A 17,348-nucleotide genomic window follows, 5' to 3' on the forward strand; every position below is an offset into this window, starting at 1 on the left:
TAGGGCTTGGACTTGGCTAGCAGTCTTAGCTGGAAGAAGCAGGATTTGACTACGGAGCTGACCTGTTTGTCGAATCTGAAGGTGCTGTCAAGGATCACTCCGAGGTTCCTAACGGAGGAACTGATGTTGGAGCTGAGAGGGCCCAGGAGATATGCAGGGGAGGTGGGAGAAACCTGGCCAAAGATGATTAATTCGGTCTTGCTCTCATTCAGCTTAAGGAAATTAGTGCTCAACCAGGATTTGATGTCACTCAGGCAGTCGAGCAGAGGCTTTGTTGAGTCCTTGCATCTGATTTTAAGGGGCAGATAAATCTGAATGTCATCGGCATAGCAGTGAAAAGAAATGTTGTGCTTCCTAAAAATGGAACCTAGGGGCAGCATGTACAATGAAAAGAGTAATGGGCCTAGAATGGAGCCTTGGGGAACCCCACAGGTAAGGGGGGCTGCAGCAGGATGATGATGATGGTGATGATGATGATGCTGGTGGTGATGATGATGAGGATGATGGTGGTGGTGATGATGATGATGGTCATGGTGATGATGTTGGTCTTGATGGTGATGATGATGAGGATGATGGTGAACATTTGTATCCATGCATCAAAAACTATACCAGGATATCACTTCGCGTGTACAGAAAACATCAGTGATGTAACATCAGTGCTGGGCTTCCTTCTAACAGAAGCTTTGCTGTCACCTTGCCTGCATAGTGGCATATAGAGACCTTTGTATCGCAACTCAGCTGGCTATCACACTGATGGAAACCTAGCTTTATCACACACTGACTGCATCACCCCCCCTCCCCCCATTCAACTGAGCGACTACACACTGAGCAGAATGCTGTTTCTCTCTTGTGTGGCTGTAGGGCATTGGCACAGAGGTGTGTGTGTGTGCGCATGTGTGTGTGTGCCTCGGCCTCCCCTCTTTCTTCACACAAACAGACAGTGGCACTTTTTTTTGTGCGTGGCTGTAAGCCAGCGCATCTAGGATAGCGTTTGTCCGGTTATCACTCTCTCCCTCTGTTGAATGTTGATCTGCATTTCTCTGTTGGCACCACAAGAGGCAGTAGTCCCAGCACACCAAAATAAAGAAGGACACCAAAATCAACCCTCTGATATCCACTGCACAAGTAGAGTAGCGGTGAAAGCAATGGACTCCCACGCGCAAGATCGGGATTCAAGGCCCCGGTGGGGATGACTTTATGGGGCTATACCCCAAACCTCCATATGTTCATCCTTTCACTCCAACCTTTACCCCTTGCCTTATAGGTCAGATCCTGTCCCAACCCCAACCCTTATTCTAACCCCAACCCACACTAGGGACTGGAAGAAGGACACCAAAACCAACCCGCCAATCTCCACTGCACAAGTAGAGTAGTGGTCAGAGCATTGGACTCCCATCCAGAAGACCGGGGTTCAAGGCCCCGGTGGGGATGACTTTATGGGACTATATCCCAAACCTCCACACGTTCATCCTTTTACTTCAATCTTTTTATCCCTTACCTTTGTCCAGAAACAGAAATTGAACCAATTGCAGCAAAATAGCTAACATTACAGGAATCATCAGTGTAACTACTTTAGCCACTGCCCGCTACCATTAATGTTATGGAAGCTGCTGCTAGTTGTTGTGAGCTTATGAGCTAACTGGCTATCCCTCTCTTATTGTTCTGGATTTGCATTGGAAGCATTGAAACTGATGTGTCCAGGCGACATGACCTATCTTAATTTATCAGACATTATTTAATGTAATTTCAATTCACAGCTAGTTCAGTGGCATGACTAGCTTCCGTTCTACCAGTCCTGAACAGAAACAAGCCAGCCACGCACATAAGCCAGGCTGGACCTGGCCTGTTTTTTGTTTTTTTTAAGTAAGTAATTGGCTCGCCAGTTTTATCAATAGAAAGGTCCTGAGATAGGGTCTGGAACAATCCATATTATGACAGACTAGTGTACAGTATGAAATACAGTAGCCTGTGCCATTACATCCAGCCAACAGGAAGTATGTGTGTGTGTGTGCGTGCGTGTGTGTGTGGAGGCCAGAGATAGTACTGTATGTGCAAAGGCTTATATGTATGTCCCCAGAAGCCCCTGAAGCAACAAGGTTGCTATTCCATTAATAACACATAACAACCATTTACCTTTTCGCTCACTGCTCTCTCTCCCTCCCTCTCCATCGTTCTTCCTCTCTCTCACACTCTCCCTCGCTCTCTTTCCCTATCTCCCCATTTCTCTCTCCTCTCTCACACTCTCTCTTTCCCTCTCTCTCTTCCTCTCGCTTTCCCTCTCTCTCTCTCCCTCTCTCCCTCTCCCTCTCTCCCTTTCTCTCTGTCTCCCTCTCTCCAGCTCATTCCAACTCTCTACCAGAGCATGGTTGAGGCAGACAGCAGTGCTCTAAAAATAGCGTCTTGTCATTTTCAGAGGCTCACATGCCATGTTCCATCACTGTCACAACATAGGAGAGAGCACTCCTGTGTTGTTTGATCATAACCATCTGGATTCATCATCTTCTCCACACGAGCCCCACACGACATCGTGAGTGTGAGGAGGTTCCCAAATATAGATACGACATTGACAAATATCGCTTGAGTGTTAAGATGAGATGATTCATCTGCGTCCTGCACACACCTTGTTCAAACTGTTTGTTTATAGAATAGACGCTGCTGTATATTTTATCACGCTGGAAGCTAACTGCAGCTCCTTGGGGAACGTTGACACTAATACAGAATGAGTCAGCCACACTCAAATGAAAAGTAAACAGTGATTTACCCAGCAAATCGTCTCACTGACAAGCTAATTATGCTTTGTCAACTTCCATCTTACATGTCGTCTTGTCAGCACACTTGAATTGCAGAGGAGAGGTTTGTTTATCTCGTTTATAGCTAATCTTCGTGGAGTTTGATCATAACAAAAAAATATTTTTTAACAAATATAATAAAATAACATAAGCGGATAATACACAACGAGGTGTGCTGCTGTTATCGAAAAAATAATCCACGACAGAGGCTAATCACAGGAAGCTGCCTAGCATTCAGATATGAATTCACAGCCTAATCAGCTAATGCAAGGCATCCTGCTGTGAACCACTGGCAGACGATGGATCTCTGGCCTATCAGAAAATGCTAGTGGAATAACACACGGCCCGGCAGCCCGTCATGTATCCGTCAGTTAGACACTAGCTGCTGCTGAGCACAGAGGACCCCAATGTCACACAAGGTTGTCTTTTTTTTTCCAAAGGAAATAAATCAGCCTTCTGCAAATCGATGGGAGGCCATCTCATTCCCAGCCGGTAGCTCTTTGGAGTTAACCTTTATTAGATTATGACTCAGGATAAAGTGCTGCACGGACCGGTCTTCCCCTTGTCTCTCTCTCTGTCTCTCCCTCTCTCTCTGGTTATTAATACATCTGTTGGCCTCTCGCCCCCCTCTAAGATAAAAGAGGGGCACAGCAATAAGGCCACATGATCAGGCTAACCTCGTATCTATAGATATACGAGTGTAAGACGTTCCTCTCTGGGGAATCGCAGCTCAAGGAAAGATGTGTAATACTGTTAATGCTGCCTCACAGTAAGAGGATATCTGCTTGTAACATTTAACATAACAGCTCGAATACTCCCTAAATTATGAAATACATGCAAAGGCAACATAGCACAAGCTGTGTGTGTGTGTGTGTGTGTTTGCGTGTGTGTTTGTGTGTGTGTGTGTGTGTGTGTTTGTGTGTGTGTGTGTGTGTGCGCGTGTGTGTATGTGTGGGTCCTAGCCTAGCCCGCCCCACCCATGTAGATAATGACGTCAGCAGGAGCATGTGATTTCCTGTGAGGTGGAGGGAAGAGGAAACAGCCTCTGATATAGTCAGTGATTAACTTGGCCCTGCAGTCTGCTCCAGCGTGGACCCCCCTATCTGCTTCATTCAATGTCACCTCAAGGTCTCCCGCCCAGAGAGAGAGAGAGAGAGTCCCGTCCAGCCCGCCACGCGTCTAATATATGGCTGCTGGAGATGGCGATAGAGCTGGAGATTATACTATTGGCTTAAGGCTGGGGATAGGACAGTGAAGAGGCTGGGGCTGGGGATAGGACAGTGAAGAGGCTGGGGATAGGACAGTGAAGAGGCTGGGGCTGGGATAGCAAAGTGAAGAGACTGGGGCTAGGGATAGGACAGTGAAGAGGCTGGGGCTGGAATAGGACAGTGAAGAGGCTGGGGATAACCCAGTGAAGAGGCTGGGGATAGGACAGTGAAGAGGCTGGGGCTGGGGATAGAACACAAACTATGGCTCAAATGAGGACTGGAGGACTTGGTTAAGAGTGGTTGTGCGTAGGGCTGGGTCTTGGGCTAGAGTTTAGGTTCTGGGTCTTGGGCTAGAGTTTAGGTTCTGGGTCTTGGGCTAGAGTTCAGGTTCTGGGTCTTGGGCTAGAGTTTAGGTTCTGGGTCTTGGGCTAGAGTTTAGGTTCTGGGTCTTGGGCTAGAGTTCAGGTTCTGGGTCTTGGGCTAGAGTTTAGGTTCTGGGTCTTGGGCTAGAGTTTAGGTTCTGGGTCTTGGGCTAGAGTTCAGGTTCTGGGTCTTGGGCTAGAGTTTAGGTTCTGGGTCTTGGGCTAGAGTTTAGGTTCTGGGTCTTGGGCTAGAGTTTAGGTTCTGGGTCTTGGGCTAGAGTTTAGGTTCTGGGGCTTGGCTGGTGTGAGAGCATGGTTGATGTAGCAGTGCCTGGGGCTGTTGCTGTTGATATAGACGGCATTCTACATCAGACTGTGACCACTATCTCATAGAGTAGAGATTGGATATAAAGTAGTTCCACCCCCAACTCCTACAGTGTTGTTACTCGTGGTGTTCTCGAGGTGGCAGTCTGTTTTGAGGGGCGTTATAATTGCCAGTATTAGATTTGAACTGTTAAAGTACTGTATGCAAGTTATTTTTCATTTGTGTTCCAGAAATTCATGTTTGTGTTGGAAATGCGTTTTAATCAAGTTGAGTGGTTTCATCTCACACACACACTGTAACAATCCCAAACAATCATTTTGGAGTTTTGTGATTCAGTTTTATTTCCCCTTTGCAGATTACAGTAAACATTTTAAGATAAAATATTTGCCTATGTTTCAAAATAAATCCCCTATATTTGTTGATAATGGTGAATGCAAATGCCAATGAAATAACTAGAAATGGTGCTCAGAGAGCACAGAATGTGTTTTGACACTCAAAATTTCCTGGGGGAGCACCCAGAGACCCCATCCTTAATATAGCTGCCCCTTTAATGTGTCCCCCCTGGGTGTGTACCACCAAGCCTGAAAACAAATCTAAGGGGAAACATTGCCTTCATCATAAGGCTCAAATATTTGGCCAAAAAATATATGGCTCTTTTGATAGTAAAGGTTGCTGACCCCTGTCTTAGTCCAAAAAATGAATGTCGGTGAATGGCCGGCCCGGCTCGTGGACGGATACACTCCAGAATGTAATGGGCTGTTAGTTGACCGATGCTACACCCCTCCACCGAGTTTCATGAAAAGTAGTCTGGTAGTTTTAGCGTAAACCTAGCCTAAAGAATTAATGGAGGTGAATGGTCGGCCGTGTTTGGGTGGCTCATGGACCCTCCCCCATGATTCAGATTTGCTCCTAAATTTAATGGGTTCTGAGTTGGTCCATGCCACGTCCCTCTGCCGAGTTTCATGAAAATCAGTGTGGTAGTTTTTGCGTAATTCTGGTCCAAAAAATGAATGGCGGTGAATGGCCAGCCGTGTTTGGGCGGCTCGTGGACTGTAATTCAGATCCACTCCAAAATGCAATGGTTTCTAAGTTGGCCCATGCTACACCCTTCCACAGAGTTTCGTGAAAATCAATGCATTAGTATTTGCGCTGTGCTGTCGCTTGGGCAGAGGTAATGAAAATTAAGCCATTCCTTTATTTGGCTGTCAAAGTGTGTTAAGCTATGGCCAGTTGAGATGAGCTAAAAAGCTTTCTGTTACTGTGTCTGGGATGGTAGAGGCCAGCCAGGCCCAATCTTCCCTCAGGTCAACTGTCCATTTAATTCAATTACTGGGGAAAGGGAAACATGCCCATCGCCACACTAAGAGAGAGAGAGAGGGAAAAAGAGAGAGAGAGAACACAACTCCGACAATTGTGAATCTTCCCTTTAAGACACTCCATAACAAAGTGAGTGTTCCACTAATTATTGCACCCTGTCAAATATACATGAGTTTTAACCAATGATATAGGAGAACCCAGATGTTAGGAGGACCTAGAATTCTTACCACTTGTATTTGGAAGGATCATTTCTGTTATCTCTCCCAAAAATTCTGTTTATAAGTAGAAGGGAGTCTACTGTCCATTGCTGACTGGAAGTGTTGCAGAGAGTGTGTCTACCAGCCAGCCAACCGGCCAGTCAGTCAGTCGGTCATACAAGTAGCCGACCAGCTAGCCATCCAGGCACTGTAACAATCCAGCACACATGCTGCTGAGTCAGAGCCTAGCTGGGCTGCCTTGCTGATTCACTCTCCGCTTCCCCTCTCAATACTGCCCTCTGCTGGCTGGTAGACCTGTTTTCACTGACAGTGGTCATTCGTCTCTCAGAGACCCATTGCCAGTGCAGTGGTGCTTACTAGAGCGTGAGGGGAAACAATGTGCTGGATTTAGTCAGTTGTAAGTCAGTATTTTCTGGTAGACTTTCTAGCAGTTTATTAGAATCACCTGGTTCGTTTATTAAAGCACCGGCCTTTTAAGAGACATTTGATAAAGCTCATGCATACTTCCATTAAGCACTTCAGTTTGGTTTATTCAAGAAGGGACAGTGCTTATTAATCAACAACAAAATGTAAATACACCAGATTTAGTCCCTGGCCAAGTGTCCTAAAAAAAGACTCAAAAAGGCTTTTCCCTAATGGGAAAAGATCAAAGTAAATGGTGAAATATATGTGCAGAGTATAGATACAGTAGTTTAAAAAGGACTCACAGTTAATCACTCACAGCATAGAACAAGATGCCACGGTACAAGCAAGTAGGATATACAGTGAGGAGGACGAATGTTAACCTAGACATAGGCCTAACTACAGTACATAGCACAAAGAGCAAGCCATACATACAACGCAGAGACAGGCAGCAGTGATCAGCAAAGCATCAACAGACATCAGAGGGTTAGAGACTAAACAGACATACTGTACTGACATGACAGCAGCATGTTAGAGGGTTAGAGGGTACACAGACATACTGTACTGACATGACACAGGAGCATATGACATGACATACATGTACCACCCGTCTCAGTAACAGTTTTTTTCCACAGGCAGTTAGGCTGATGAATCACTGATGCTCCTACTTTTGCTCTATGCACTTTAATGTCTCTTTGTAATGTCTTATTGTCGTATTTCGTAGTGTCTATAGTGTCTTAATGTCTTATTTTGTAAACGTCTCCTGTCATATTGTTGTAATGTCTTACTGTCTTATGGCTTAAGTCATGTCTTGATGTCTGAAAGTGCTGGGCACAGTGCATTTCATTGTATTTTATAAATACACATGACAATAAAAGCCTTGAACCTTGAAGCCTTGAACCTTGAACCCTGAACATTTCAGTGCTGACAAGTTTGCATTTTAATCATCCATTGTTTTAAGTGGTTGCTAAAAGACCTGTAGGTATTGAGATTAGTGGGAATTAAGTTCCATTCTTGTGACCCTAATTGACCAGGCAGGCGGGCTAAAAGCACTTTTCCTCATTGGGATAATGCATTCCCCTCTAGTGACCCCCCTCGTAATGCAAAATGTAGTTGTTTGTTAAAGCCGTCACACTGTAACGTTACACCGTAACAGCTTTAGATTTCATCCACTGCTTTTACGCTGTAAAACCCTGCATCCCTTCAGAAGTAGTTCTCCTGGACACGGATGAAACCCTCGCCTGGTGAGACCATTTCCATCTCGCAAGCCTATGCTCTGTTTGCCTACACAGATCACTGATGAGGCTGGTCTCACGACACATGAATCTCAGGCTTGGACTAGAATTTCTTCCCGTGATCTCCAGACGGGGAGATACTCAACACACACTCAATGGTGTTGAGTATTCTACCTGTAGATCCAGACTGTGTGGTGTTGAGTATTCTACCTGTAGATCCAGACTGTGTGGTGTTGAGTATTCTACCTGTAGATCCAGACTGTGTGGTGTTTAGTATTCTACCTGTAGATCCAGACTGTGTGGTGTTGAGTATTCTAACTGTAGATCCAGACTGTATGGTGTTGAGTATTCTACCTGTACTGTAGATCCAGTCTGTGTGGTGTTGAGTATTCTACCTGTAAATCCAGACTGTGTGGTGTTGAGTATTCTAACTGTAGATCCAGACTGTGTGGTGTTGAGTATTCTACCTGTAGATCCAGTCTGTTCGGTGTTGAGTATTCTACCTGTAGATCCAGACTGTTCGGTGTTGAGTATTCTAACTGTAGATCCAGACTGTGTGGTGTTGAGTATTCTACCTGTAGATCCAGACTGTGTGGTGTTGAGTATTCTACCTGTAGATCCAGACTGTGTGGTGTTGAGTATTCTACCTGTAGATCCAGACTGTGTGGTGTTTAGTATTCTACCTGTAGATCCAGACTGTTCGGTGTTGAGTATTCTACCTGTACTGTAGATCCAGACTGTTCGGTGTTGAGTATTCTACCTGTACTGTAGATCCAGTCTGTGTGGTGTTGAGTATTCTACCTGTAGATCCAGACTGTTCGGTGTTGAGTATTTTACCTGTAGATCCAGATTGTGTGGTGTTGAGTATTCTACCTGTAAATCCAGACTGTGTGATGTTGAGTATTCTACCTGTTAATCCAGACTGTGTGGTGTTGAGTATTCTACCTGTAGATCCAGACTGTGTGGTGCTGAGTATTCTACCTGTAGATCCAGACTGTGTGGTGCTGAGTATTCTAACTGTAGATCCAGACTGTGTGGTGTTGAGTATTCTACCTGTAGATCCAGTCTGTGTGGTGTTGAGTATTCTACCTGTAGATCCAGAGGCAGCTGGTATCAGATGTTTATTTTGACATCAGGTGATAAATATGCCACTGAAGGTAATTAGTGAATGATTAAAAAATGCAATTAGCGGCGGAGATGAATGACTGGACACATTTTGTGTGTGTGTGTATGTGTGTGTGTTATAACTCATGGGCCCTAGGGGTGCAGTGTGCTGGCTCTCTCTCTCTCTCTTTGCATGCCACAGAGGCTTTATGTAAGAGTTCTTAACAGTCCTCTTTCTCCGTCTCTCCCTCCCTCCTCTCTCTCTCTCTCTTCGTGTCTGAGCCTCGCTCGGCCACGTTAACCCGAAATAACCAAATGATGGACGACGCATGCGTGCATTTGCTCGCTCATCGCTCTGCCGCTTGGCGTGTTTCTGCTCGGTGAGCCGGCGTGCTTGAGCGATGCCCTCTCCGTTTCCTGCTTGTGTACACTTTCTGGCCTTAAAATAGTCGGGCTGCATCTGTTGTTGGCAAAGTAATGTTGCATAAAACAAAAACAGCATTAGTCATGCATGAACCAGGTCAACATGGTACTGGGGTAGGCAAAATTAAAAACGACGCCATGATTCATACAGTTTTTTTCTTGTTGCCGTTATGCCCCTATGAAGGCTTGTACCAAAAGTGCAGCTGTGCTTGTAGTATGGTAAGGAGATTTGAGGGATAAACCCCACATCCTATGCTTTTAAAACTCCACCGGGGACAGGAAGTTCACACTAGGAGGATATACAGATACAGGATATCAAAAACATACAATAAATAAATAAATATTAGAAATAAATAAATATATAAAAAATAAATATAAAAAAATAAAACAAATAAAAAAATAAATACAGGAGATACAGAACATCAAAGAGACTCGGAATGGAAGTCATCTAATAATATTTCCTACCAATGAAGTCATGATAGAGAACAACTGTTAGATAAAGGGTTGTGATACTGTCCCCGGAACCTCCATGTCAATATTGTAGGAGCCAGATATCTGAACAGTAGCGCACTGAACAGGAAACTGATGTACCGTGGCAACACTGCAGGTGTAGGCTGGTAGGTACAGTAGCCTAGTGGTTAGGGCACCTGCCCAGTGACCGAAAGGCTTCCCGGGTGGTCTAGTGGTTAGGATTCGGCACTCACCACCGCGGCCTGGGTTCAATTCCCAGTCAGGAAACACCCATACGTGCACGCACACACACATGCGGACACATACTATACACACACGCACACACACACATAGAACAACATCCCAGACATAGGCTATTGCCTTTAGACATTTCCTTCAATATGAACTCCTATTTTGTGAATGTTCCTTTTTAACCCCCCCCCCCCCCCATGAATGACACCCCAGGGACCACTGTTCACTCCTTCCGCTTACGGGGCACCATCACCTCCCCCCCCCTACTCTTCTACACCTCTATCATCGAGTCCATCACCATCTGGTTCTCAGTCGCTACAGACAATGACAAGGGCAGACTGCAGCGCATCATCCGCTCCGAGAGGGTGATCGGTTGTAGACTCTCATCCCTACAGGACCTGCACGCCTCCAGCACCCTAAAACGGGCCAATAAGATCACGGCCGACCCCTCCCATCCTGGACACGATCTCTTTGACCCACTGCCCTCTGGCAGGAGACTGCGGTCCATTGGGACTGTGGCCCTGCGGGCCCCGTGATGCCTTAAACCTAGTCAAATTCCTAGTATGCTTGAACCATATACCTGGCAATAAACAGACCTTGAGTCTTCGCGACTCAACAATAATTACTAGCTCAAAACATTGTGAGTCGCCTTGGATGAAAGCGCCTGCTAACGTCTGACAGTGTTCACATAGACATGTCACACACTATAGGCTGCGTGTGGATTTGTGTTGACAGGAAATACGCTGTGGTGGTGTGTGTTCTATCGTGTGTGTGTGTGTGTCCAGTGATGTGTGCGTTCCACTGTGGGCAGGCGTTGTTGGCTGGTGTCGTGTGCATGGTCAACCACGGGGACATGCGTTTGGACGGTGTGCCAGGGAGGGTACACAGCTTACAGGTGCTGATGATGTGAGTGGGGCTGTCTGGGGGGAATGCCAAGGCTGGGACATCACTATAGAAATGCATGGAGAGACACCAGGCCTGAGCACAGACCTGCATTGGGACAGATGGACAGCTTTTCAATAGCCACAAGGAACACACCATGAATAGTAATATCCAAAGGATTAGCGACAAGGACAGCGCTTACATAATGTACAAATTCCATTTATCTCCTTATGGCGTGGTCAACTCCCCGGTTGTGATCACTCCTTGTCTTTTCTCTCTCTTCAGGGGAGCGCCACGCAATAATAGCTTCCCGGCTGTTGTGGCTTTATAGTGGGAAGCTTGTACGATGTGTTCCCCTCTATGACTTTGGTTGTGAGAGCAGCGCTGCTAATGTGTTCGTCCTGCTTGCGTAGCCACCCACCCAGAGCCTAATGGCGGCCGCTGCTGTTATGATAGAGTGAAATGGCTTCCAATAAAAGTGGGTTAATATGACCACAGACCGACAGGACTCTTGGCCTTTCCTTCCCACCCCCGCCCCCTTTTTTCCTCTCTCTGTTCCATTCTCTCTCCCACCTTGCTCTTCCACTCGCCCTCCATCTCTCCCTCTGTCGTCCCCTCTCTCTCTTCCACCCCCCCCCCCCCCCCCCTCTCTCCATCACCCCACCCCCCACCCCTGTTGAAAGGGTCGAGGTGGCAGCGTTGTGCACTGATTATGAGAGCTTTTATGTCCCACTTAGCACCGGGTGATTTGGGCTGTGCCTGGAGGGCTCTTGGCTTCAGCCGGCGCATCAGTCACCAGCGCCCCACGCCAACATCAGCGTTTATTAGCCCAGCTGTGCCTGACTGGGCCAGCCGAGCCCGACATATAGCCCTGCCTGTGACGGGACCGGCTGGCCGTCTCTCTGCTCGGTTCTGGCTCTGCCGGCCGTGAGCGTGGACATCCATATTCAGATGGAACATTAGGACAGGTACCCGGGGCGCCGTCGGAGAGAAGGCATAAACATCGAGAATTCAATGAGTCTCATTTCCAACCATTTAGAGAGGAGATGGGATTTGAAGTAAAGTCGCGAAAAAGAAGCGTATGTTAAATCATTGTTGAAAGGGGCAGTTCTGTATTCATGAGGAGCTGTGACTGGGTCTGTCTCCTGTTCCAAATGTATCATCCGTGTTTCCACATGTCCCATATTTTTACTAGTATCAGACAGCTACTGGGAAATTGGGAATTTGATAAAAGGAAAAGTAAATTGCAATCTCATCACTCCGGCCTAGTTTTCCGCTCTCCGTTTTTACATGAGAGGGTGTTTTATAAACAGCCAGCTCGTCACGGAGGAACAGGCAGAGGGAGTGGCCCGGCAGTCTTTACGACTCTGCCGGCCTCCCTCCACTTCTCTCTCCTCTCCGCTCTCTCCATCTCCCGCCGTCTGTACGTCTCTCTACCCCGGGTGCTCCTCTCCCTCCTTCCCTCTCCTTATTTTACTCCCCATCTCTCCCCTCACTCTCTTTCTCCTCCCTAGCGTCTCTCCAGGACTTAGTTTGCTCTCTCTCTCTCTTTCCACCCCTCCCCCGCCCCTCTCTGTGACTGTGCCATTGCCCAGGCCATATGGAGCAGCAGGCGGTCTCCTGAGAGAGTCACTTTGCATTTGTGCACGCTGCATCACGGTGTGCCTTCCTTTGCTCCACGCCAAGGCTTTGCTCCACGCATAACGGGTTTGGCTCTGTAGGGACCGACGGGTGGGAGGAGGTCCGTCTGTCTATCTCTCTCCCTGTCTCTCCTCTTCCATGTCACTTGTTCTGTTTTTCTCATTCTCTCTTTCTCGTTGCCTACCTTTCTCATTTCATCTGTCTCTGCCGCTCTCTGTTCATTAAGTGTTGACTGCAGTCGGATCAGTCTGCCACTACAGCAGAAGGTCATGGGAGGGTCCTTGTAGCAGATGAGCAGTTTCACACCGATTTACCCTCCTGTGCTGCCGTTAGAATCCACAGCCTGTCTGGCAGCAGACAGAACTGTGCGCAAAGGAAGACGCTCCTGAAAACAAGACGAGGGGCAGGATTCGCTAGAACAAAGCAGGCAAGCCGTTTGCCTGTCTTGTAACAGTGTTGCAAGCCACCGTCCGACCGCAGTTAGAAGGTAAATTAACACTTTGGCGCGTCCCCGTTTGGGTCTGCCTCCGAGTGCAAACCAGCTCCGCACATCAGTCCCCACCCTCATTCCGCCTCTCAGCGGGGCTGAAGGTCGAAGGTCAAGCTGAAGGGTCACCTGTAATGAACGGCACCGGACCCTCCGGACCTCCCAACCACATTACTGCTGTAACGAGGGCTCATCACTTCACACGGCGAACTCTTCTCCTCTTGCTCGTTAACCTCTGGTCCGTTGTACACGGTTACGCCCATGTACAGCCTGCTCTGGGCTAGTGATCACGAGAGACGGAAATAGAATGTGTATTGGCAACTCGATGAGCACTGTATCTGAACCCTACAGCTTCTAGTTAGTGAAGTAGCGAAGTGTATGTCCTGCTTTGAATGATTTTGATTTGTTCTATGGGTACTAAGTAATCGGAACGTGTGCATCGGCTTCTCTGCAGTAGGCTACAGTATGTACAGTGCATGGCCTACACTGTTAAATGCCACAGTGCTACTTAGAGAAAATAAAGTAAAAAATAAAAATTTATTGTAAATATCATGATCAAAATCGAAACATAATCTCATGCTGTGGATGATTATGTTGTGATTTATATAAAGGGCGAGTGTTTATAACTGTTTGTTAACTATTTGTTAGCATGACCTCAAATGTAATGTGATTAAAAATCACACCCAGGTGGTGAAGTAAGCGGTTTATGAGCAATCTCTACTGCCCTCTGCCGGTGTGCAACGGTATTGGCTACTCCCGATTGGTCTAAATCTCATGCTATGAACGGGCACGCACACATGGACTCAGGTCACGCACAGAAGCAGCTGCTGAAGTTGCTGGTGTTTGTTTACATGTTGCTTATGTGAGCCCAGAGGGAGGGGAAGCTGCACATGAAGCCTTTTAAGTGGTCAGAGGCGCTGGGAAAGTCTGCTCTGTGAGTCTGAGAGCTTAATCATGTTCAAACACGATGATGTTCCCCCTGTAGATGAATGAAGCTCCTCACACGCTGCTCTCCTCTCTCACAGACAGACAGACATACACACACACACACACACACACATTGCTGTAACAGACGAGGATCACAATGGAAATAAGTCTCAGACTGTACTGTGTGTGTGTTCCTCAAACAAAGTAATAGGTACATGTGATGGTTGTTCAGGGGATTAACTGGAGATGAAGATCGGAGGCCCGTCTGTGGACGACCCGATGATGTTGTAGCCTAACTGGGCTTTTAAACCTGTGTGAATTGTAACATTCTGTTAAATACATTCATTCATCACACACATACACTGCTCCTCTCTCAGACTACACTCACACACACACAGACCACTCTCTGACTACTGTAGACACACACACACACACACAGATCACTCTCCTCTCATCCAGACCGCAGAGCTGAAGTCCGCATTGCAGCCTACTGCTGAGCCCAGCAAGGCTCAACGCCCCGGACTCGTCAGCATCACACACATTTACTCTGAGCTGTACACACACTCATACGCACACACAACACAAGCAAACACACACACACACACACACACACTCACACACATGCAGACACATACTATACACACACACACACACGCACACACACACACACAGAATAACATCCCAGACATAGGCTATAGATATTGCCTTCAATATGAACTCCTGTTTGTGAATGTTCCCCTAACTAATGGATTTCATTCATGTATGTATTCTTTAATCCCTTCTCAGTTCTTCCCCTACGGAGATGCATCAAAGTTCGCCCAGCATGCATTCAGAACCTTCGACAAGAACGGCGACGGGACCATCGACTTCCGAGAGTTCATCTGTGCCCTCTCCATCACGTCACGGGGCAGCTTCGAGCAGAAACTCAACTGGGCCTTCAACATGTACGACCTGGATGGCGACGGAAAGATCACCAGAGTGGAGATGCTGGAGATTATTGAGGTACGGTCAGAGCCGCGCCCGAATACTGCTTGAAATCCTTTCAGGTACTTCAGCGTTGGGTCGCCAGTCTGCCTGGAGCATCAGGTGGGCGGGTTCTGAGTCTGTCATGTGGGTGGGGGTTGTCTTTTGAGCTGCAGCCCCATTGGTTACATTGTGCCAAACAAGGCCATATAATTTAAAGTGATTTCAAACAGTATTTCGACCCAGGTCTGGTACGGATCTATGTAATGGCTTTTCAGCACTTAAAGCCAAAATGTCTCCCAAACCCCCCCCCCTGCTGTACCTTACCTGCATGTGCCTTGAACAGGTGCGTGACTGTGCGAGGTCATGTGTACGATGACTGAGTGTTGCTGTTCTCCTCCTTGTTCCTCCTCTGTTTTTCTCTGAAGGCAATCTATAAGATGGTGGGCACGGTGATCATGATGAAGATGAACGAGGATGGCCTGACCCCGCAGCAGAGAGTGGACAAGATCTTCAGCAAGATGGACAAGAACAACGATGACCAGATCTCACTGGAAGAGTTCAAAGAGGCCGCCAAGAGCGACCCCTCCATTGTATTACTGCTTCAGTGTGACCTCCAGAAATAGGTGGCCGCCGAGAACGCCAGAACGGACTGCACAGAAGATTAATGTTCCATTCAGTTTGCAGCTATTTCCACTGAAAAAAAAATGCTTGGACTACCTTTCAATGGATTCGCTTCTTGTGTTTGAAACACTTGTGTGCATGAGAATGTTATTTGCTATAAAAAAGATTTACACTAAAGTACAGGATACAAACACATAATTCAACACTCAATGACATGCACACACACACTCACACACATACTCTCACTACACATTCACACCATGCACAACTATATATACAGTAGATATATAAATATGAATAATATATTTAAATCCTGTAAAATCAACTGCCAAAATGTGAAGTGTGCAAAGTATTTTCCATACAGTGTCATCCCACCAGAGCTTGCGCATCAGTGATGTGCTATGTTTAATTAACGCTACTACTATTTATTGTTCAAGTTTACTGATGCTAGCTATACGTGTTTCATATATTGAGTAATGTCAACCAAACCAAATTCCTATGGTAACCTACCTGTATAATTAACCACTTTCATTCTGATTAAAGATTAGATGTGGATGGATGAAGAGATGGATAGCATTAGTCAGACTTTACCTTCCAAACGTGCTTGTACTTTGTGAATATAAATGTAGTTCATTTGCATGCCGTTAGGTTTTGCCTTAAAGATAATCTACTCTTTTTGCATCCTATAAGAATAACAGACAAAAACAAAGCCTTATCAAGAAATGCAGTGATACAGAACAAAATTATTAAGGAATAGGAAACTCATACTACAGTAGGTTCATCTTCTACAAGTATTGTCTTTTGGGATGTATTTTTGTGATTCGTCAAGACTTTTATTTTGACTGCTGTACCTGTGGGAGCATGTGTCCTAGTAGATAATAGAATCTGTTGCTAAATGATCTCTGTCGCACGCCCTCAGTCTGTCATCTCAGCTCATTTTGACTGAGGCATATTCAAAAACTTCTAAATCAACAGTCAAACTAAACTACAACTAAAAATTAATTATGATTGTGCAATAAATCAGGCAATTGCTCATTTTAAAACAACAAACAAACAAATACCTGATTCACTATTGTCTAAGGAGGTACTGTATCCCCGCTGAGCTACAGCCCGGTCCCCCAAAGTTACCCAGCATAAAGTGCATCAGGTCCACCTTGTATCACCCGCTTAGTTTTTCATCTGGCCATTTCTATAATGAAGATACAATTTGCATATCAATTTGCTGAATCCAGTGACCTTTACACTCAGTGGTTTAAAGGGGAAGTGGAATGAAGCCAGTGCAACATTGTATTACAGTACCCACTGATAGTTATCCCACTCACTCTGTTCATCTCTCCGTATATAAAAAGTGAGTGTTTAAGAGCTATATGCGGAAGAAACTAGTGAATGCCACTCCTGTAACAAGAAAAGCCATGTGTTTGGTAGGCTATACAGTTTGCCCCAAAGTGTACCTCACTCGTCCTAATGATCAAACTTTTTGTACTTTTTTATTCCCTCTCATACGGAAGCATACAAACTGTATAGTACAGTATGTGGTTCATCATACAAACTGTATAGTATGTAGTTCATTAATACAAACTGTATGAAGTTCATTAATACACAATGTATAGTATGTAGTCCATCATACAAACTGTATAGTATGTGGTTCATTAATACCAACTGTATAGTATGTAGTTCATTAATACAAACTGTATGTAGTTCATAATTCATGTTCAGGTGCATTATCCCACCCTATCCAG

The 17,348-nt window shown here is 46.0% G+C and overlaps 1 protein-coding gene across 2 annotated transcripts in view; it reads left to right on the top strand.

The window, feature by feature from the left end:
* vsnl1a (visinin-like 1a) overlaps window positions 1-15,611 on the top strand; it is a gene marked incomplete at both ends in the record, with an annotated part of 28,708 nt that extends 13,097 nt beyond the window's left edge. Inside the window, 2 exons of one of the 2 annotated variants that reach the window (XM_084440193.1) lie at window positions 14,809-15,024; window positions 15,414-15,611. In XM_084440193.1, coding sequence (XP_084296319.1) covers window positions 14,809-15,024; window positions 15,414-15,611 — 414 coding nt within the window. The remainder of the gene's footprint in view (window positions 1-14,808; window positions 15,025-15,413) is intronic. The other variant, XM_084440194.1, reaches the window with a different exon arrangement.
* Window positions 15,612-17,348: the final 1,737 nt, after the last annotated feature.

Source organism: Borostomias antarcticus (genome assembly GCF_949987555.1).
Source record: "Borostomias antarcticus genome assembly, chromosome: 6".
Lineage (NCBI taxonomy): Eukaryota > Metazoa > Chordata > Actinopteri > Stomiiformes > Stomiidae > Borostomias > Borostomias antarcticus.